The sequence below is a fragment of the Rhinolophus ferrumequinum genome, chromosome 18 (assembly GCF_004115265.2).
Source record: "Rhinolophus ferrumequinum isolate MPI-CBG mRhiFer1 chromosome 18, mRhiFer1_v1.p, whole genome shotgun sequence".
Lineage (NCBI taxonomy): Eukaryota > Metazoa > Chordata > Mammalia > Chiroptera > Rhinolophidae > Rhinolophus > Rhinolophus ferrumequinum.
The window spans coordinates 16,283,417-16,306,823 of NC_046301.1; the positions used below are offsets into that span (position 1 = coordinate 16,283,417).

The 23,407-nt window shown below is 42.1% G+C and overlaps 1 protein-coding gene across 1 annotated transcript in view; it reads right to left on the reverse strand.

Annotated features, from left to right (window-relative positions):
* Positions 1-1,256: 1,256 nt before the first annotated feature.
* The window catches only part of RNF150 (ring finger protein 150), a 180,291-nt gene continuing 158,140 nt past the window's right edge, over positions 1,257-23,407 (reverse strand). The window contains exon 7 of the mRNA XM_033134357.1: positions 1,257-8,035. Coding sequence (XP_032990248.1) covers positions 7,917-8,035 — 119 coding nt within the window. The 3' untranslated portion in view covers positions 1,257-7,916. The remainder of the gene's footprint in view (positions 8,036-23,407) is intronic.

Consider the following 23,407-nt stretch of genomic DNA (forward strand, 5'->3'; position numbering starts at 1 on the left):
TAGAAGACAAATCCCTTTAAAGACAGTTTTTTTTTTTAAACTTCTGTGTATTTCAAAATATAAAGTGCTTTGGAAGGAATAAGGTAGGTGCCTGAGGTGGGGAAGAAAAGAGAAAGAGATTTATACAGAAAAAAAAAAAGAAACAGAAAAGAACTACACGGCCTTAACTACTCATTTAAATCGGCCCGTGACTTTGTACAGAAGATGATGTTTGCGTAAAGTAGTTACATAATCCATTACTAAATTTTTCAGCAGTAAGAGCTAACCAAAGTCCAAATTAGAAGTTATCCATGCAAATGGCATCAGGAATGACATCTGATTTTGAGTCATGTGGCAATTATAGCAAAGAAGCTCGGTCTCATGGTCTGAATATGGAAATGGGGAAGCTGTGACCGGACTGTCGTGTGCGTGATCTGCAGACAGGCCAGAAAGACCTCATGGGGAAGCTAAGTAAAAGTCTACCTGTGACATCATTGGTTTTACAATAAAAGCACACACTTCATGTGTAGGAAGAAAAAAATAAATCCATGGATGCCCTGCCTATTTCATAATGGTGAATTTATTCTTTGTAGGTGTCTTTTGCAGTGGAAATAATAATGTGCTGTATACAGAGGGGTTAAAATAAGTTGAGGTTTTTTCTTTTCACATTATTGAACTAGCAATTGCTGGTCATGGTCTGCAGTCCACAAAATTGGGTGTCACATATATACTGCTCGGGAGGCTCCCCTGGAAATTAGAATTATCATCCTCCCAGCTCACAAACATTTTGAAGAACAAGACCCATTATTTTTCAGGAAATGAATGGAATGTAACTTTTCACAAGTACAAAATTACTTCAAGTTTTCTAAATACAAGGGACATCCCACTATAAAAATAACAGCCCTCCCACCCCTCCCGTGCCCCTCCATCTCTTTCTAATTATAAAATGGTACAACCATTTCAGATTACTAATGTGAAAGCAGGAAGTCAATATATTATTATGTACACGTACAAAACATGTCAGTATTTCACACCATTTACATTCATATGAAAGAAGTCTGTTTAATGCTGTTCCTTTGTAATCGGACAAGAATCAAGTTGAGATAAGTTACAAAACAATCAGGCCCTTGCCTTATAGGTCTGCACCAACATTCCAGCCAGAAGCATCTTCTTTGCTTTGAAACAGAGCCAACAATACACGTCAACATTTTGCAGTAGGGCTGCTGACAGTGACAAAATGCCCAGGGGGATTCTCCTTCAGCTTTTCGGGGTTTGTGACACTCCTTCCTCCTTCGATAAAGGAAATTCTCAACTACTGAGGAAATGGGATGATAAAAGGCAAGTAACTAGTTGTTGAGGAAATGGTGACTCTAGGTTTAACTCATTGGCTAAAAGAATAATGGCGATTATTCCAGCAGAGGGCGTCCTGCCCCCTTGCAAACATTGAGCAGTAAGTGCCATAGATGCCAGCACAAACGCAGACTGGAAAGTCCGTATGTTAGCAGTCCTTCAACGGCTCTACTACCTATTAGTACAGGCAGTAGTTTGGTATTTTCTTCAACAGAGCGGGCTATCCTGTAGTTAACTAGCTCTTATACATGAAAATTCTTTGGCTATTTAAAAATCGTCACATTCTCCAAGAAAACAATATTCTAAGTTCAATAAAGCCCTAGATTTGTCTAAAACTTTTGAGGGAAAAGGGGACTAAACACTCGACTTGAAAAATGCTGTGGTGCTAAGGCCATGAGACGTTTTCTCAGGTTTCTGAAGTTAGTAAGGTCTATCACCAGCCTGCAACAGAACCACCCCACAACGCCCCGCCTCCCCGCCCCCAAAAGTTTCAGTAAGCCACCTTCACTTTTATTTATGAGAACATTAGAAGAAAATTAAACTGGCCCCTGGAAGAAACATGTGTCCATTTGGATGGTGATCCATCTTTGGTTTAGAGAACACACATGGTCCCCACATTTTCCCTGCTTCTCCACGTCCTCCACTGCCGTAAGGAGAGCCAGACCACAGACATTCTGCCAAGCAGTGACTTTGGGTCACTCAGGTTGAGTTACTTTCTCCATGGATTTCTCCCATGCTCTATTCAGACGTACAGACCTCTTAGGAGATGGATATTCTTGCCTTATCAAAGCATCAACAGCTATGTATCAGGCAGCCACGGAGCGAATGGCTCTGGAGTAAGTGCAAACATCAACAGTAGCACAAGGATGAGAAAGTGGTCCAACAGAGGTTCCTGGCAAAGCCCACTTGATGATGAAGTGCTAGGGGCATAGTTGAGAGGACGGCAAGGAGAGATGTAATGACCTAAGAAGGTTTTGTACAGAACAGCCTGTTTTGCAATCAAAGGGCTCGATAATTAAGGGTCCACACATCTAGGATCTGGACTCACTCCTTTAGTTTTGGGATGATGATTTAGTGCCATAAAGAGGCTCAAAGTAGAAGAGTGTGGCTATTGATCGAGGGATCTTTACAAGTTATTGTTCCTGTTCCAAAGGGCCTGGGGTTGTGAGACGGGGAGGACAGGAGGAAAGGGAAGAGGTAAGTGATAAGACACTCACACCTGCTTCTCAGAGTTAATCTAGTTTTCAGGCAACCCCAACATTCTTTGCAGGCATGAGTGTTTAACTCCTTAACAGAGAGAGAGAGAGAGAGAGAGAGAGAGAGAGAGAGAGAAACCAGGCCAGTTCTAAACCCAGGGGATGAGCATTTATTCGGGAAAGGCATCCACGTTTGTATCCCGCCATCCTGCTTTCTGACTCCCTGCAGTGGAGTATTCATACTGTCCTCTAACCGCAATCACCAAATGCACTCTTCAGTCCTGGCCCGCCAATAGCGTGGACGAGGGACTTCTGGGACACAGAGCAGTGCACGAGGAACCCCGTGTCCCTCACCTTGGGACGATGGCTTCTTTGCATCTCTTTCCCAGTCTTAAGGAAGCAGTAGCTTCTCAGAGCACTTATGAAGAGCAAGCTCTTGTGCTACGAGATTCAGAAGCATGAGTGGCTATCGGGTACCGTAGAGCCCACACATTTTTCTAAGAAATCCTAACCCTGGGGGCTGTGGGGGACTAGGAAGGTCACCGATGTGGGAGGAGGAAGATAATAAATCTCGACAGCATTCTGGAGTTGTTGTCTTGCCATTATTTACTGAGGAGATTTTTCTGGCAAGGAAGCTTGAACTAAAAGGCAATAGCGATAGGTGGTCTGCGATAAAATTAGTGACAAGAGAAGTGAAAATGGGGCCAGCTCCTTTACAGAGGAAGTTAATTGCCTTTATAGTAAACTGGCTTTCCTCATCCGAAGTGTAAAAATAGACATGGCCATGCAGTAAAAAGAAGAAAACCCCAACGACGGTAACAATGGCAACTCCAATAACGATGACTTTATAGATGTAGAGTCACCAGGGTTTTTGTTCTGAAAGATGGGAGAAGAATGTGTGTGGGTGTGAGTACAGAAAGAGAGACAGGCGGGCAGAGAGGACCAGCGATAGAGACAGAAAAGGGAAAGGAATCTAAGTGAGAGCAGAGAAAAAATTCTACCAGAAATGCCTCAGGGTCCCTAGTGTCACGGAGGGAGGGGTCCTGGCTCCACAGAGGATACGACTCTATATCCCAGACTTTCTGCATTTTGATTTAATGGCATTTCTTTGTTTTCAGTCCAGGTGATACATTCAATGGTAACTTAATGCCACTTATTGTGTATGCTCTGCCAGAACTTTCATCTAAACAAAACTCATACATAAGAAAGAATCCTACGTTAGGCTGTCTGTCAGGATTTTCAGTTCTCAAAGCACGGCAGCCACAGGGATGCCAGGGCACTAAGTGAAGTGGCCACTGCGCACCGCGGTTTTTGATATGACCAAATCAGACCCACGAAGGTCCAGACATGTTTCCACCTGCATGAGGGAGCTGCTGAAAACAAGACAAAAAAACAAACCTCTTTGGACAGAGATTTGCCTCCACGGTTACGATCCTTACTATGTCCGAATAGGAAGGTGCCTTTTCCACTATTACCTTTCTACCTTCTCCAACTCTCCACTCTTCCTGCCTAGATAATGCAGGTGACCTTCCAGGGGTGAACCAAACCCTAGAGACGAAATCAATAGTCAAAAGATGTATTCACGATCAGGGCTCAGTTCCTCCCTTAAGGGACCAGTCACACAGGAGGTAAGCAATTCCTAGAGGGGACTCTAAGTGATTCTGGGGGAATCCAAATGCTCCTTTCCCAGCCACAGCCTCGGGCTGAGAGGCCGGTGCTGATTCGAAGTGGAGCTGGGCTGTTGCCAGGCAGCCATAATTCAAACAGAGGCTGGATGGTCACAAGCCCCAAAGACTTTTTCTCAATAAGGCCACACAAAGTCGGGTATTGGGAGTCAATATGTAACTTCAGATATTTTCCTCTGAAATCCCCAGGGGGCACCAGGACTGGGAAAAGACCTTCTGCCAGTCAGCAAGAAGGACAGCTAGGGGTTGAGGTAAAGTTGAATGACTACAGTTTGGAATTCTCTTTGGCTCCTGGGGACCATGTATCAGCCTAAAGGTTTGCCGTAGAAGTAAGGGATATCATTTTGTTTCAGCACCAAATCGACATGGTTTGTGTGACTTTTTAAAAGACAACTGGTTAGAGAAATAACAGTAAACGGAAATAGACATCAGTGGTGTGGTTAGAAAGGTCAAGCAGAAATTTCAAAAAGGGCGGCCTGGATATTTATTCATTACAAAACACACAGCTCTCTGGGCCTCTCATTAGGCCACTTGAGTGGACTCTAGTTCTCTCACGAGGTAATTAGGTTTCAACCTTTTTCCTTTGTAAGGGTCAAAGAAGTCTTGTGAGAATATTGGAGAAGCTCGAGACCTGCACTGTCTAATTGTTAGCTCATCCAAATGGAGATGTACTGTGCGTGTAAAACGCACAATGTCTTTAGAGGACTAGGTTGAAAAAAGAACGTCAAGTATTTCATCAATACTTTTTACATTAATTACACATTGAAACAATAATATTGGGTTGAATAAATATATTATTAAATTATTTTTACCTATTTCTTTTCACTTTTATTAATGTGGCCAGTAGAAAGCTTAAAATTACAGGTGTGACTGGCATTATATTTCTATTGGGCAGTGCTGGTCTCGACACTCACGACAGAAAAATGCACATCTGCAAATACCCATCAAGTTTGCATATACTTCTAGAGGGTTCCCAAACCCTCTGACACCCTCTGGGAACCACTGCGTCCCCAGGTCTTTGGTGGGAGGTGGTGAGGAACGCTATGGGAGAAGGGCTGTTTCCATTTCTTTTGAACCCTTTCATGCCAGTTAAACTTTCTTTTTAACTACCAAAGCCACATAGAGTTCTCCAGGAACAAACCTTTGGTAAGTGGAGAAACTTCTAGGCCCGGGGGGTTTGCAGCAGAACCTCCGTGAGGTCCGTCCACAGCCCCCCGGTGAGCCTTTTGGGCCCCTCATCGTCTATGCAGCATCCTCAAGGATGCTGTGGCCGCATGCAACCAATTCCTGATTTACTGGGTCACCGGCGGCAAGAGAGAACACTCACCAAACAGAGGACTAAGCCACCCAAAAGGCATTTTCTCTCTGGGTATGGAACACAATTTATATTTCTTATGCTATTGCATTATCCTTCTAATTCCACTTGACTTAAGTTAATAACCAAAATTTGTTTGGGGCAAAGCTGACTGAAGGAGGAGTAAGTAGGTGATTCAGGTCTATGCTGACCAAGAAAAAAAAACACCTGGAGAGTCAGAATTCCACGTTGAGAACCAGGATTTGACGGTGTCCAGAGACTGCAAACTCTATAACTAGTAACGGCAGTTTTAAAACAAGGCAAAACCAAACGACTCCTCGGACTCGAAACTTCACTCGCTGAGATACTCATTCTCATCAACATAGGCACGCCAAGTCTCAAAAGCTATTATATGTCATCCGTGCAGCAACTCTGCCTCCGCAGGGTGGAAAGTCAGCTGCATATCATTGCTGTCTGCAAAAAATGGATCCCCCGGCGAAATGCTCACTGGTGGTCTCCCAGCCAGAAGGAGCTTTGGGCGTCATCTTGTTAAATTCCTCCCTTTACAGATGGAGATACTGCGGTCCAGCTCGCATGCTGCTCACCTAGGCCTCCCGACTCCCAGTTCAGTGCTGTTTTCACCCCTCCCAGGATTTTATTAGAGGAAGCACTGGACTCCTAGAGAGATGTGACATTTCTGAAGATGGCCATCATTTTCCTTGCCTTGCTGCCTACTTAGAAAGCATCAAATAGGAAACGTTAAAGGTAGTGAATAAAGAGCTACCAGGGGTCCCCCCTGACATGCATTCCGTGCTTCAGCAGGCAGCAAAGTTTTATGGCAGAATCAAACTCTGTTTTCGGAAGAGTGTTCATGTAAGGAGGTGGGAAAGCCTCGTCAAATTATGTATAAACGCATCCTTTCCTGGTCAGGCCACGTGGCATCACGGCCTTACAGAGGAGGAGCTGATCTATGAGTGCCCAGAGAATCTGTCTGCTACCTTAGTCCTCTGCATCAGAAGACTCTAAATGCATCACAAACTTGCCCACTGAAAAAAGTAGCCCATGTCTGTCATAGTTACAAAAAATAATATAAGCATAAACGGTCTCAAAATGCCGGCGGGTTTTAGTACTCGCTGCCTCTCTTCCTTTCCCGCTTTGTCTCTCTCAGTCAGGAGAAACTTGATTTAGCCAATTCCCAGGCTGTGCTTTTTAGACCAAAGGGCTCATCAGATCACACCTCCCCCCGTCACTTGGTATCTAGACGCACTCAGGGAGCCATCTGCCATGGTTCATCTGAGTCCGTCCTCGAGGTCTGGGAGGTGTACCAGAAGTATGTTGGAATTAAGGTACCACCTAAGTGCTGCAGCAGCCTCCACTGTGAGCGACACTGGGCTCAAAGCTGACTAGACCTTTTATGAAGCTTCCATCTCCTGCAGAAGCCACTTGAGGTAACAGAGCCTGTTCTAGCCTTGGGGAAGCCAGTACAACAGACACTCTGTTTTCAGGAAGAATTGGTGATATCTGGTCTTAAACAGGCTTGCAGTCCCAGCTACAAGCCCTGCAGCCAAGAAGAGGGGCCTTGGTGCCCTGGAGGGGACTTCTGAGCTTGGAATTTCAGCCAAAGATTGTAAGATCCAGACAAACAAAAGTGCCTCTCTAGAGCGTCCTTCTCATGTCACGTGGGCCCTTCCCAGAGCCTGGCAAGTGGAAGCCAGTGTGATATAGCTGAAACTAACGAGCAATGGCCTCGGCAGATTCAGAGGTTGGTGTTGGGGTCTCTGGCAGCTGGGGTTTTCATGATCCATTTCAAAGAATTTAGATTCTTAATGAAAGCTTGCCTTCAACCATTTCAGGGTGCTGAAGCACTTCCCAAAGCCATGCACACTTCATGCTGAGAGGTCAAAGCCATTCATCTCAGAGATGGAATACAAACTGATCATGTCAGGAACTGGGGCTTCTAAACAGAAATCAACGTAAAATCTGGAGTGAACCAAAAGGAAAACAAAGCAATGGACCTAAAGGAGGCTACTCACAGTCTTTAAAAAGAAACTGCCACAGAAATCAAACACAATTTCAAAGCAAGACAAGACCTGGGGAAAACGGAAATGAACCTAGGAAGCCCTAAAAGTGTCCTTTCAGTCTGTTTGAGGAGCTTCTGAAGTGTATGTCTACAAGGACATGGGAAGGAAAATCAGCTTTCAACTTCCAAGTCGCCAAGGCCATGGACTGTTGTAGAGACAGAGAAACTGCATCTGATCGATGTGACTTTGGATATTGCTTTTCGGGACCATTCTCGAGCGGAGCGCGTGGAGATGCCACGCTGTCCTGGAAGTGTGTGTGCCCAGTTCAAGTCTTGGGGCGCTCCTCCCTTCCTTCGTCTGGGGTCCTACCATCCCTTCTAGATTCGCCATTTCAAGATTTCACCTCTTCGCAGTCTTGGTCAGTGGAAAGTTCTACGTCAGACAGTCCAACTTCCATTGCCATAATCAACGAGATGTCAGAGTCACTGCTGACGGCTGGCTCCTGCTCACCTGGGAGGAGAAAGCAAAGTTCATGGTGAACACTCAGCTCTGTCTTTGGACGCTGGTTACTTCAGTACAATTGCCTTTCATTTCTTGGAAGGCTAAGAGAAGGTATTAGAAAAACTGGCTGTTTTGTTAAAAAAAAAAATCTAGTTAGAGCCTCATCTTACACAATAGTCCAAAGTAAATTCTAAGTGGGCCAAAAGTTAAACGTAAACCAAAGAAACTAATAAACCTAGATGATATATCTTCTACATATATATACTTGAGCAGGAAAATATATATCTAATAATGTATCTAAGCAGGATAAGAAATTCTACATGGAAAGCAATTGAGCAATTTACAGAAGAAAAAATTGATAAAGGTACATAAAATTTAAAAAATATATGTTAAAGCATTAAGCATTAAAGATGAAAAAGCCTATATCTCACTGGGAATATTTGTAAAAATTCCCCAAAGGATTGCATTTTTAACATACTGAGAGCTTTTAAATCAATACGAAAAACTAACAGTCCAGCAGAAAAATTGGCATAAGTTACTGTTGCACAATTCACAGAAGAGTGTGATATAAATGACTAATAAATGTAAGGTGAAAATAGCTACCATTTTTTGTTTATGAAATCTTCACTCTAAAAAAGATAGCATGACAGTGAATGGTCCACTGAGGTAGGCACGTTGACAGAGTGCATGTAGGACTGTGAAATTTTCACCCAGTAATTTCGTTTCCAGAATGCATAATAGAGAAATAGTCAGTAAAAGTATTATCTAAGCATTATGTATAGCAGCAAAACATTGTAACTAACAAAGTATAACAATAGAGATTATCTGAATAAGCTATTTCACTTCTAAAGAACATCTTACCGTTCTAACCACTAACGCGACGTTTCCAAAGAATTTCTAGTTATGTAAGAAAACGCTCAAAGTATATACTGTTAAGTGAAAACAGAAGTATTCGAAGCTTTTTATGCCGTGAGCTTGACGGAGAAAGTTAACTAGAAGGAAGGAAGCTAAATATGCTAATAAGGGTTGTCTCCAGTTTTGGGATTTATATTCATTTTCTTTTAAAATTGCATAAAAATCTCACGGTATAAAACAATTTGAATACTTCTGTTTTCACTTAACAGTATATACTGTGAGCGTTTTCTTACGTAACCACAAATTCTTTGGAAACGTCGCATTAGTGGTTAGAATGGTAAGATGTTCTTTAGAAGTGAAATAGCTTCTTCAGATTAATCTCTATTGTTGTACTTTGTTATCTGCAATGTTTTGCTGCTATACATAATGCTTAGATAATACTTTTACTATTTGTCTATTATACATTTTTATACACTTTACTCCCAAACATTCTGCAATGCACAAATATCATTCGTTCACTCAAGACAGAATGAGTCTCCACTGTGTGTTAAGGATTGTACTAGATGCTAGGGATATAGGTGAGAGGAAGACAATTCTTGTCCCCAAGGAGCTTCCTGTCCAGTAGGCAGGCTGCCCGTTAGCTAGTCAAGTACCACAGCATGGGACAAGCACTATGCTAGAAGGTGTACCTGGTGTTACATCTGTACCTGGTGTTACAGGAGCAGGTAAGAGGGCTACGTAACCTTTTGCTGGGTCAAAGAAGGCTTCCCAGAGGATGCGATGTCTAAAGTGAGTCCTACAGAGTAAATTGGATGTTATCCAGAAGAATGAGAAGGAAGAATCTTTTAAGCACAGCAATAGCACATACAGATGTCTGGAGGTGACAGGGAGCCCTTAGATGGACATCAGATCATATTTAAGAATGACTGGAATGCAGAGTCCAACTAGGGAGTATGAACAGGGGAGCCTGGGGAGCTCCGCTGCATAAAAGGCAGCGTTAAAACTGAAAGATCTTGTATGTTCCATTATCCTGAAAGAGAAACATGCAATTAAAAGACCAGACAGAATGTCCAAGTACTGAAGAATGCCGATGGTTATAAAACTTCAGCTCTGATAATCACTGATGCATTTTATTTCATGTTGAAGTACGGTTACGAGCTCGTCATAGAGTGATATTATGACTTCCATCTAGACTGAGTAAAAGAAGTAGCACAGATAAAGGCTGACTTCGAGAGCTGCATAGAGACAGCCTATTGTATCTTCATCGGCAGTTTCTCACCTTCACTCCTGGCTTTCCAGCCACCTGCCTCCGCAGATTTCATAGATGCGTTCTCACCACTGTGTTCTTTAAATTGACGTGTGAATTAAAAGAAAAAAAGGGCCACAGGGAGTGCCATCACTCTGGGCTGCTGAATGCATGATGCTATTTGGGAAATTGACTGTCCTGCCCAGTTCCACGCAAAGATGAATTCAGATCAATAAAAACAGGGATTTGCAAAAACAGTGGTTCAATTTTTATGAGGTATTTTCATCAATCACATCATCTAATCATTTAACATTTCAAAACTTTAAAAAATGATCTGAAGACATACGAAATTACTCTTTACTATGCCTTATGTTTTTAATTGAATGTGGTCTGATTCCATAATTTTTAAAAGCAGTGTTTTATCCTTTATCCAAGGCAGATGTTTTACTTTGAGACCATGATAATACAAATGAAAACATCACTAAAACACATTTAGCAGGTTCTCTGTAGGTGGTACTAATTGGGAAGTGTAAAGTAGCTATTAACAATGTAGATGTTCACTGAATTTTACCTGCTTCCCTGCAAAGGCTACCAGTAATGCAAAAATAACATTGGTCTTTACTGAACTCTGACAACAATCTTTTGATGTAGGTATTATTATTACTGCTTTACAGATGGAAAAAAATCCTCTTAGTCCATTTGACACAGTCATATAATACCTACTTGACACTTTTTCTCTTGGTTTTCATGCATTGTAAAGACGTTGAGAGAATTTAAACAGGGAATGATACAATCTATTTAATATTTCAAAAGATCACTCCGGCTATTATGTGAAAAATAGATTGGTAGGACAAAGTGTGGAGGTAATCCAAAGGAAGTTACTGCAGCAAAAGAGATGAAACATGGCAGCGGTGGTTTATTGTGGCAATAGAAATGGAGATAAAGGAACAAACTGAAAAAAAAAGTGTTTTAGAAGGATATATAGAAAAGCGATGGACTGGACAAGAGCAGCAAGAGAAGAGACTGGCTGGTGAACACACAATGCTGTATATGGATGATGTATTAGAGAATTGTACACTTAAAACCTATGTAATTCTACTAACCAAAGTTACCGCAATAAATGTAATAAAAAAAGGTATTTATCAGAAAAGGGTTTTTGAAGCACTGCCTAAAATTGCAGAGAGAGAAAGAGAGAGAAGAAAGTAGAGAGTAACTCCCACATTTCTTGAGCAATGCGAGTAACTTTTACTGAATTGGAGACATTGGAAGCCAAACAGGTGGGGACAGATGAAGAGCTGAGTTTTGCATACGTGGATGCTACGTTTGTGGTGCCCATGAGAAGTCCGAGGTTGATGTGGAGTTGGCAGCTAGATCTAGGAGTCTGGAATTTAGAGGAGAGGCCATGACTGAATAAATTTGGGAGGCTTCAGAGTAGAGAAGGTATTTGAAACCATGGGAGCAGATGAGGTTTTCTAGGAAGAGTTTGTAGAAAGAGCAGATAATTCTGGAACACCAAAACCTACAGCAAAGACTCAAACTGGTGCCCTTGACATCATTTGTTTGGCCTGCACAATATTTTTTAAAAAATGTGAATTCATTACCATTATTTAAAAGTCCGGTTATTTCACATATATTTGAAATTTATCTTGGGAATAGAAACATCTGGCAGCATATGTCTGGTTCCCAGGTGGGAAGTCTTTGGGGGGAACCGAGTAAAGACCGTCCCACTTAGCTTTAAGCCAAGAGGCCGCAGAACACCACAGGTGGGGAACCGTTTGCTGCACTGCTTCACATTACTTGCTTGGCCTGTGTAGGTGTTTGAGTTTAAAATCTCGAATTTAGAGGAAGGGCAGAAAAACAACAGAGGAGGGTAAGCCCCCAAAGAGCCGGAAAATGGCCAGAGAACAGTGTCATTGTTTCATTTCCTTCTTTTCTTTTAAATCTGTTCTGCTTTTTTAGCTCTTTTATAGGCACTGACTCACAATTAACAGTTCATGCCCAAGGAAACGAGTTACCATGGGTGTTACTGAATTGGTTGGGGTGGATTTAAAGACTGATCCCAGATCATCTAACTCTCAATCTTGAACCTCTTTACCACAGACTTAAACAGCATCTTGATCAGATGGTAAGAAGAAAATACTGTTTTAAATAGAGCCTTGTGACCCATTTTGTTGATCCATAATTACTGCTTTCATATATTTCCACACTTAATTCTAAGCAAATTCCATCCATAGCCTAACTGTGGTTAACAGAAAAATTCTTAGCAGTGGGATTTATTTTACTAATGCTATTTAATCCATAAATTATTAACATCTTTGGTTTATCTCTTTCCTAATACATCACATGTTCCGTAAGGAGTGACAGGTTTCCCTTGGTGAAATGGGCATTGCATCTGTAGTTCTGCTGTGGGATTGACAGAACAGTCTGTAACAGTGGGCCTGGTTGAAGTTCCTTCCAATCTGAGAATGTAAGATTGCGAGGTCTGTCCTGTCCGGTCTGGGGCACACCTGGCCTGCCTTTATCACTTCCCTGGCTCGGTGGGGCCTGTGCCGTTGTCAACATTCCCGTTTCAGAACCCACCACTTGGTGAATGTCTGTCGCAGTGAAATTGAATGAAAATTCCTCTCTGGCCATGAAGGGCTCAAGTTTTGTATTTTTAGGCTAACAACAAAAAAATTAGTGCTTACTGAGTACATACTACATGCTAGGAACTATGCTAAGTTCTTTAGATTGTTTAACTTACTATCCACAATTAACTTACGACAAAGGAAGGATTATTATCTCCATTTCCAGGTAATACAAGTTCGGCTCAAAAAGGTTAAAAACTTCGAGCTTACACGGCAGTAAGAATTGGAACCAGAATTCAAACCTAGCTCTGTCTGACTTCAGAGTCCATGAAATTGACCGTATCTACAGTTCAGAGTTGAGATTCTTAACCTGTGGATTAGTGGACTTTCAGAGGAGTCCAGGTATCTAGAATTACAAACACACCTTCATGGTTATGTGGAAATATGCATTTTTGTGTTGAGAGGGTTGCTTTCACCAGGTTCTCACAGAAACCAGAAAAGGCTAAGAGCCATTCACTTAAGAGCTTTTGCATCCTGGGTGAGTCGGAGAACACATTTTTGGTATGCAACAAGAGTGGCTTGGCCTTTTCCTTCGTGCAAATTTTGGTTTCCATTTCATTGACTATGGGTTCTATTAACTTGGTATGATACTTTTCATATGAAGTCACTGCTTTCCTACTTAATTGTTTCTTTTTGATGGATATTCAAAGCTAAAGCAGCAAATTCTCCTTCGCGGAATAAGGTTTGACATCTACTCCACTGTGCTGTCTTATGAAAGAAGGCATAGAGCAGTAGCAGGCTGGAATAAGCCCTCCTCGGTTAGGAATGAACAAACACTGCCCTCAGCGTAAGTGTTTGCTGTGTTGAGAGAAAATAACCCCCCAGGTGTCCTGATTCTCCAGCAGGTTCAGTATTTACATGCTGGGAGCTGCTCTGCATCACATAAAAGCTTATCCCCCCCACCATGTACTTGAAAAATAAGGTTTCAAAGTAAAAGCACATCTTTCTGTCCACTGCTACTGACGCTTATCTTCTTGAAAATGGGACATCATTTCCAATCACCCCTGCATTCTACAGGAACAGCCTGGCTGACTTACAACGTTGCTGTTTTCATCTCTTCTCAGAATTGAGGTTTCTTAGGGCTGGGGCACTGCCTATGTGCTGCCGTCATAATCTTAGTGGGAAAGTTAGTTAGACTTCTAATGCAGAGTGTTTACAATAAGGAAATGTAGACCTTTGGATTCGTTTGCTTAACAAGAATTTCTGAGGAGATAAACTTCTGATTTGGTTTAAATTTTCCCTCTTAGTGGCTTCTGCTGCAAGCAGGGCAGGCCTCTGGGTCACTTTTCTCAGAGGCTGTGCGGCAATATTAATACTAATTAATAGCTACAGCGTATTGCGTCCTCCCTATGTGCCAGACACGGTGCTAAGTAAGCAGTTCCATACGTTATGCATGTTATTCTCACAGCGACACGGTGAAGTAGGCGTATGATTGCCCCAGTGACGGATGCACATTTTGCAGGTGAAGTCGACTTGTCCAACGTCAAGTGCATAGAAAGGGGAAGAAATGGGATCCCTTCCTCCCCGAGCGAGTGCTGTTGACAGTTGTGTTGTTCTGGAATGGCAGACCTGTCAGATTTCTATTTGGCTGCTAACTTGTTTTCACAGACGACACTTGGCCACCTTTGGGAACCAAGCGTTCCAGGCTTATGATACAGATTCATCCATTTAGCCAAAGGACTCCTAAAATCATTCGGATATAACTGTCACTTTTGCCGTTTTAGATTATTTCTCCATAATTATAAAAATAAACATGATGAGCTCAAATCAGGAGAATTCTTTCTCATCTTCCTGATGGGGAGGTCTAAAACCTTGAGTTTATTCTGATGGATCATCCATGATCCATCCATTCTTTGGTAAAGAATTCCCTGTAAGTCTGTATATTAAATTAGGTCACACAGTAATGAATTCACTGGGTTTTTCTCTCTTTATCATTGGTTTTCTTTCCCTGTGACACTTCATCCAGCAGGAGAAAGATTTTCTTCAATGGCCCAAACTTACAGATTTCCTCAATAGTTCATTCATTGAGTAATTCCTTACTGAATGCCAAGACAAGGGACAATGCGATATTTACACTAGTTTTGCATTAATTTTTGCAGGAAAGAAGGCAAAATCTAGAGAACATGTATGCCGTCAATAGCTATTTTACAGTGCCCAATTAGAAAAACTTTCAGAAAACCTCAAGCATTAGCATAGTATTTGGTATAAGGAAGGTTCTTGATAAATGTGATATGATTGGAATAAAAAAGAGTGAGAAAGAGAAAGCTGCCAGATGGAATTTGAGAGATAAGCAGAGATCATGCAGACTCATCCATTTTTGCAATTGTATAAAATTATCCATAGACTTCGTTTATTTATTCATCGATTTATTTATTCACTCGTGTATTCAACAGGTATTTATTGAACACCTATTAAGTAGAGAGCACTGCTGATGAGCTTTGGAGGAAATAAAGATCAATGAAACACTGGCTCTGCCTCTAAGTTGAATTTGACCTAGTAAAAGAGATCAGACTTGTATCTATACATTTAATACAAGTTGATATATGCTAAAAAAGAGGAATAAATAAAATGCTGAGGAAACAAAGGAGTGGGGAAAATGTCACCTCCAACTGGGTAACCACGAGGATTCATGAAGTCGGTGACATGTACACCAGTGGTGAGCTCTGATTAGTATTGGGAAGTATGGGGATAAGGAGAAATGGCATTCCTTGAAAGAGAACCAGCATGACTAGCCATCATCAGAGCAGGTGTCAAGGCATGTGGATGGTCTGATTTGGCTGTAGCTTAGGGTATGGAAAATGATGAGCTGTGTGCCAGATGTAACCAGCAGGTACTCTGCCCTCTTCCTGACTTCTGTGCTCTCCTGTTTCACAGGGAGCTAGAAGGCTGGGAACTACATTTCCCAGACTCCCGTGCTAGCTGGATTTCTCTTAGGTCCTGCCAAAGAGATTGGAAGGCAGGAGGAAGAGGGAAGATATTATACTTCCAGTTCAGGCAGAGCACTCTGGGCTCCTGAAGTGTTCACAGTGGTTTCAACAGAATCTGAGGGAGAAGGCTCCTGAGTTCCTTCTCAGTAGCGTTGGTGGTGGTTTTCCCAGCAGAAGCAGGACACCTCCAGTAACAGAAGAGGGGGTGGGTGCTCAGGAGCTCAGGGTGACTCCCTCTTGCTCTGTAGTCTTCCAAACTTTTTTGGTGGGGGGGGTTCATCAACTTCATTGAAGTATAATTTACCTATAATAAATGGCATCTATTTAAAGTGTATTATATGATGAGCTTTGATGGATGTGATGGATGTATGTCCCTATGTAACCACCACTACTATCCCGATGGTATTGTTTTGAAATGTTGAACATTTCTATTTCCCCCAAAAGTTTCCTCATGCCCTTTTCTAGTCAATCCCTCCCTCTCTCCCTGGCCCCAGGTAATACCTGACCTGTTTTTTCTTTTATAATTCTATATGAGGGTTTTTCAACATTGGTAAAAATGATGTTTGGAGTTGGTAAACTCTCGTGTGTGTGTGTATGTGTGTACGTCTGTGGATACTCTGTGAATTGTCGGATGTTTAAGTAGCATTCTTGGTCTCTACCCACTGAATGTCAATAGGATCACCCCCTCCCCAGCTGTAACAATCAAAAAAGTCTCCAGATACTGCTACATGTCCACTGAGGGGCAAAATCACCCCCAGTGGAGAATTATAGCTCTAGATTAAGGTGCATTTCCTGTAAGTTTATATAAATGCAGTTTTATAGCATGTACTCTTGTGTCTGGTTTCTTTCATTCAGTATACTCATTTTATACTCATGGATCCATCCATGATGTTGTGTATATCAATAGTTCACTCCTTTTTATTGCTGAATAGTATTCCAATGAATAGACGCACCACATTTGTTTATCCATTCACAAGCTGATGAACATTTGAGTTATTTCCAGTGTTTGGCTGTTGGCTATTGTGAATAGAGCTGCTATGAACATTGGTGTGCAAGTATGTTTCAGAGCATACATTTTAATTTCTCTTGGGTAAATACCTAGAAGTTCATTGCTGGGTCCATATGCTAGGTATATGAAACTATATTAAAAAAAAAAAAGCCAAACTTTTTTTGTGTGTAGTGTGGCAAAAAAACCACATCACATTAAATTCAATCTCAAAATAACTTCCAAGTGTACAGTATGATACTGTCCACCACATGCACACTGTTGTGCAATAGACCCCCAGAACGGCCACACCCCTATCCTGCATGCCTGCTGCAAGACAGGGGTCCAACTTGTTTCTTTTGCATGTGGAAATCCAGTTTTCCCAACACCATTTGGGGAAGAGATTATCCTTCCCCTTAGTGTAATCTTGGCAGCCTGTCTCAGATCATTTGCCCATCTATATGAGGGTTTATTTATGGGCTCTCTATTCTGTTTCATTGGTCTGTACACCTGTTTTTTGTGCCAGTACCATACTTTTTTGATTATGGTAGCTTTGTACTATATTTTGAAATCAGGAATTGTGAGGCCTCTAGCTTTGTTCTTCTTTCTCAGGATTGTTTTGGCTATTCAGGGTCCTTTGAGATTCCATATGATATTTAGGATTGTCTTTTCTATTTCTGCGGGAAAAAAAATGCCATTGGGATTTTGATAGGGAATGCACGAAATCTGTAGGTTGTTTTGGGTAGTATGGACATTTTAATAATAGAATGCCTTCTAATCCCCAAACATGGGATGTCTTTCCATTTGTGTCTTTTAAATTTATTTCAGCAACATTTCGTAGTTTCTAGTTTTCAGCTCCTTAGTTAAGTTTATTCCCAAATATTTTATTCTTTTTGACACTTTTATGAACGAGATTGTTTTCATTTCCTTTTCAGGTTGTTCATTGTTAATGTGTAGAAAAGCAACTAGTTTTGATGTGTTGATTTTGTCGAATGCTTTTTCTGCACCTACTCAGATGATCATTGTATGTTTAGCCTTTGTTTTATTAATGTGGTGTGTCACATATTGATATCTGTGACCCAGTTCAAGTCAATGCTATGTGTGGTGTCCATTTCCCCCCACCGTCTTTGTAATCAATGTCTTGTATTAAATTCCCTTATTTTGATGTACCTAGAGCAATTTCCGTGTTCCTGACTGGTCTCACTGAACACAGGCAATCGGGTTGGAGAGACAGGCTGTACTAAACTGAAGTGGGATTAGAATGCAGGCCTCAAGTGTCAAGACTCTATTTAACATGCATGGATTCTATTATGTCTGTGCATGGAGGTACATGCTTAAACTGCTGAAAAATAAACAATGTCAGTTTCCTTATCAGTAAAATAGTAATAGTAATTCTTTTTTTGTAGCCTGTAATGAGATTTGGTGTACACACACACATACACACACCTTCACTTCACAGTTTGTCTGGCACATGCTACGCCCGATAATACACAGCTATTATTGTAGTTAATATATTTAAGGAGAACCTGCTTTATTCCTTTCCCATTAAGCCTCTCAGCTTCCTTCTTTGTTTCTTAACATGCTGGTGGACAAGGGGTGTCCTTTCTTTCCCTGGCCACTACCCCACTGTTTCTGTAATGTTCTATTTCTTCAGTGTTACTGGATGTTAGGTGGATGCATAAAGAGCTCATTTGTCATGTGACAGCCCCATCCCTGCTGCTTGTACAAGTGTCACCCTGTTACAAGATAGTCCGACACGAGAGCCAGAGGAAACTAGAGAACCGGGCTCTGATGGAAACAGCGTCTAGTTTAAAGGTCAAGCTGCAGACCATAGGACCGTGGGCAATCTTCTAGTTTCTTCTGGAAGGGGGTGGGGATGGGAGGACAGATAGGAAACACACTTTCTTACACATCCATTTCAAAAAGAAAGAAGCACTGAAAGTATAATCTGCTCAAACCTAAGCCTTCCAGGAGAGCATCAGCAAACGATAAGGTAAATGAAGAGCTCAGTGCTAAGCTGGAAACTAAGTGCTGCCATGAGCACATTTGGGTCTCTATTTCAGGCATCATTTTACATCAACCCGTTCTTTACCACAGTCGATTTACGGTCTTTAATACAGTTGTCATTTCAGACCATTCTGACCATTGGCTTCCCCAGAAAGCACATGGAGAAGCCTGTTTATAAACCTTCCAGACTGCAAGTCATTTGCTTAGAAAAACCCCTCGTCTCCTGTACCTCCTCCAATAAATGCTGCGTGACTCAGCTTGGGCGGGTTTGAGAAGGGGTCACAACTGGTGTTGTGGGGAATGGGCAAGGTGGGAGGGCTGCAAGTGGTAGCAGGAGTAAACCCTCAAAAACTGACAGCCTCACTCATAGCTAAAGAAAAGAAGCCTGATGTTTGGACCTAGAGTATGGGTTGATATTCACCCCATCAATTACTGAAGCTCACCTAGATGGATGCATGTACGTGCCTTCCTGGAAAACCTAATGGGTTCTACCTATAGCATACAACAGCACAAGCAGTGAGCCAGCCACATATGTTATGAAATTATAACCATACCCATCCCTCTGGCTCCCAGAATACAATATCCAACTCTTTGTGTTTAGAACAAAACCCAGAATTTGTAATCAATATTTGGGCATGCAATGGGAATTCTGTGCCACGAGTTAAGGGTGAGAACAAAGGAGATACAAATGAGGGAAGCTGTTCCACATGGTGAGGGAACATGAAAGGGCAAAGGGAATAAGGGGGGATGTCAAGCTGGGCCAGACATTAGCCCTCCATCCTGGCCCTGGGGGATAGAAACCACTGTTCTTCTCGTCTCTTGTGCCTTCTTCTGCTTTGTTGCATAAACAAGTGGATAAAGCTAGAAGAGCCTTAGAGTTTAGTTAATCCCTCCCTCATTCGGTCAATCAAATAAGGTAATGGATATAAAGCATGTAACCTTGTTTCTGGTTCAGAGAAACACTTAATAAAACAGAGCCTATCATGGTGGTAATGACAAAGCTCTGTTCACGTTGTGCCCAGCTACATGGACCCATGCTTTACAAGAGAGGGGCAGATAAACATCCCATAGAGTAATGACCCTACTTTTATATCTGGGGAACACCAAAATGGAAACCATTTTTAAAAATAGTGACTCTAAAGTTCGAGGGGGTGGGAGATGAGGGTAAGGGGGATCAAATTTATGGTGATGAAAGGAGAACTGACTCTGGGTGGTAAACACACAATGGGATTTATAGATGATGTAATACAGAATTGTACACCTGAAATCTATGTAATTTTACTAACAATTGTCACCCCAATAAACTTTGAAAAAGAGAAAAAGTTCAACAGAATCTTCCTGACAGGTGGGGACCCAGGGAAAGATAGCCGTGATTCTCAAGGGAAAGTTTGTGGGGGGAGGCGATGTGGGTTAAAAACCCATGGAAAGGGTTAAGATTTTTATATTTATCAAAATAGACTATGGGGTTTTAAGAAAAGTTTGAGAATGTGCTTCTAAAGGGGAAATAAACAGTTGGAAAGAGCTGTTTCTGGAGTTAGAAAACCTAATCTCGACATCGGCATGATAAGCATTGTACAATTTGACCAGCAGGCGGTGTGGGTTCCTTATCTGCTCTCAGAGGACAGGGGCTTATTTTGCACAGACGGTACCAAAGCTTCATCCCCAGTGCGATACAAATAAAAGAAATGTCAGGGTTATCACTCGAATGTACTGACTAAATGAAGGCGAAGACATGCAGAAATCATGCTGATGTTTTAAAGGCTTACAAGCATTGGGGAGGAGACTCCGACTCTTCTGATTTCAATGCTACGTGGAGCACATTATACGCAGGCAGGAAGGCCAGCCCACAGAACAGGCCAAGGAAAACAAGACCTGGACCACACAGGAAGTAAGCCGTTTGGTGTGTTTACATGGGCTAGGAAGTCTACTCCTGCTCTTCCCTCCACCTTGGGAGGTACCTTCTAAGACCCTTTTATGATTTCTTGTTGCTCTGCAATGGTTCCTGAGTTAATGCCCAGCTCTTCCCTGAGAAGGGGGCCACCTGGGTGTGGGGCTCTGTCCCTGTGGCTGGCATAGGTGGGGGTGTGGCTAAAAGCTAAGCCAGTGGCTCTTCCAGGGGCTTGTTCAATTTCAAAATGAAGAGGGCAGGAGAATTGAAAAGGTACGGCTTATAGTTGGGCTGTCATGACTGGGTGAACGAACGCATCGATGACGAACACAGAATTAGCAAAAGGACTTAACAACCAGGATTTTTCCAGTGTTAAGGATGGGATTCTAAGACAGAGGCATTTCATACTAATATCCTTCAATACGTGTTAAAAGGCCAAACTCCCTGAACAAGCCCAGTGGGAGTTTCTGGAATTTCATGTGGGAGCTGAAGGTCTTACTACTTCCTGCACCAGCCCCAGAGTGATCACACCCTTCTCTCTTTAGTAAACTAATTAAAGCTCTACCAATGCCTTAGGTGGACGGAGCCTTTAGCAGATATGGCAAATGAGACCTACTTTAAAAACATCGAACTTGGCAACATAACTTCTACTTTGTACACATCTGTTTTACATCTGCTAGACTCCAACTTTCTTCAAAGGCAGTTTCATTCTAACGCAAAAAATAGGCATTAATAAATATTAGAGTACATCCCTGACTTCGCTGGCAAAATGGCTTTAATTAACAGACTTCTATGTTAACTTCTGGTGAGGTTTTCTAGATATTATCAATGTTATACAATGTCTTTCCCCTTTAATTATTCTTTATGTTTTATGATCTTTGCACAACAGAAACTTATTTCAGCATGTGGCCCAGGTAGAGTCTGAATGTTGATATTATTTGTTTAAGGGCTGTGCTGCTGCTATTTGAAACGATTACTGATGTTTATAATGAGGTCCGCCACCCAGCCCTTTAACACTACGGTTGGCCTACATATTTGTCTAGGGCAGAGTCCCTGCCTTCTCCCTTTGATTGAGGCACGCTGTATTTATCACTTTGCCAATGCTTCACTGTAGCACACAGCCAGTAAACGTTTGGAACTTGTATTTTTGAAGAATCTGCAGCCACAAGCCTAGCCTCCGTCCCAAATAGCAAGTGCTCTATTGCTGGATACTAGGTCTTACCATGTAGTCTTCAATGTTTATCTTTTTTTCCTGCTTGCAAATATTAAAATGATATACAAATATTACTTTGCCACAGAACAATAGCTGCCTACTTCTAAAGTCTCCTGTAACATGGGATGCTTTGTCAATAATGATAACTGTGGTGCAGAGTGGTTAAAAATCCATAAGTCCCCAAATCAGATACAGCCTGCTCATCTGGTGCTGAGCTGAGTCTCCATGGATACCAGGGCACATCTTCAATTCCCAGGAACACCCAGGGAGAGCAGACACCCTCACCCAGATCTGCAAACTCGGCAAAAAACAGCAGAGTCCTTGAGGACTTTACCTTTGCAGATCCTGTTAACCCACTAAGTCCCAGGCTGCCTTCGATTTTCTTTCCATTCCCCCTAAGAGAGAGTCTCCTGGGGAGGGTCAGGGGATGGGGACAGCATGACAGCAGGGTGGGATTTCTGAGACTGTTTGAACCTTTGCCCCTCAAAACTCTGTAACTTCAGCCACAGGGTCGAGTATACTTTTCTGTTTTATGGCTGCGTTTTTAGACCTAGGCTTTCTCTAAGCGGGGGATGCATCTGCAGGCATGAGTGTTCCCTGGAAGTAGAAGATGAGCACATCATAACAGAGACATGCATCAGTGGGAAGGCAAAGCCCCAATGAGATGCCTCGGAGCAGAAAAACATTTGACTCTTAAGAAATTAGCTATGTACCTTATGAGTGTTAAGTCATGGTTCTATATGTTCCGTAACTAATTGCTCATCAAGAGAGAAAACTAAAAACAAAGAAATACACAGTTCCTACCATGATTTCCTCCTTCTAAGTGTTAAGCTCCCCAAACATATTGTCTGCACTATATCTTTGGTGGAAGGTAGCTTAGCCGTGTCCAACTAATTAGTGCTGTCTTGCAGATCTTAGCTGCCACGAATCCAAAGGAACTAAAAAATGCAACCTTGTTACCTTATCTTTTTCTGTTTAGCAATTAATTTATGACACTGAAGACCTTTCTTCCGTAAAATTATATATCTGAGAAAACCAACTGTGATTCTTTCCAAATTCATCTCCTGCTCTACTGGATCAAGGACTTGATGGAGGAGCTCAGCCTGTTAAAGTACTTTCTCTAAAGAAAGCATTTCCTTTTACCAATAGACGATGCTGGAGTCACTGCTTAAAATGTAAGCGAATGCCTGTACCACAGCGTGCAGGTCCGGCCCACGACGTTTCATGTGCAAAGGAGCAATTATTACGACAATGAAAAGGCAGTGGCCTCCTGCCCCATTTAGCAGTGTTGGCTGCCAGGATGAAACCTCCATTAAGATTGCCAACAAGGAAGGACTGAGTAAAAATGTGCGTGTAATTGCTATGGATTTTCTTTCGGAACTGAGACCTGCCTCACCGGGACCGGTGGTCATCCATATTGCATGCATGGATATACAGTGTGGGGGCTGTGAAGAAAGATCCACCCCTGCACCAATCACACAACACTGCACTGAAGTGTTCAGCTGGGAAATACTCAACACTGAGTCAACAAGAAATAGGTCAAGATGGTTGGGTTGAAAAGAAGCTCCAACTCCAGTGCCCCCAAATAGAATGAATATAGGACAGATACAGACAGTATTTGCATGGAGTGTGA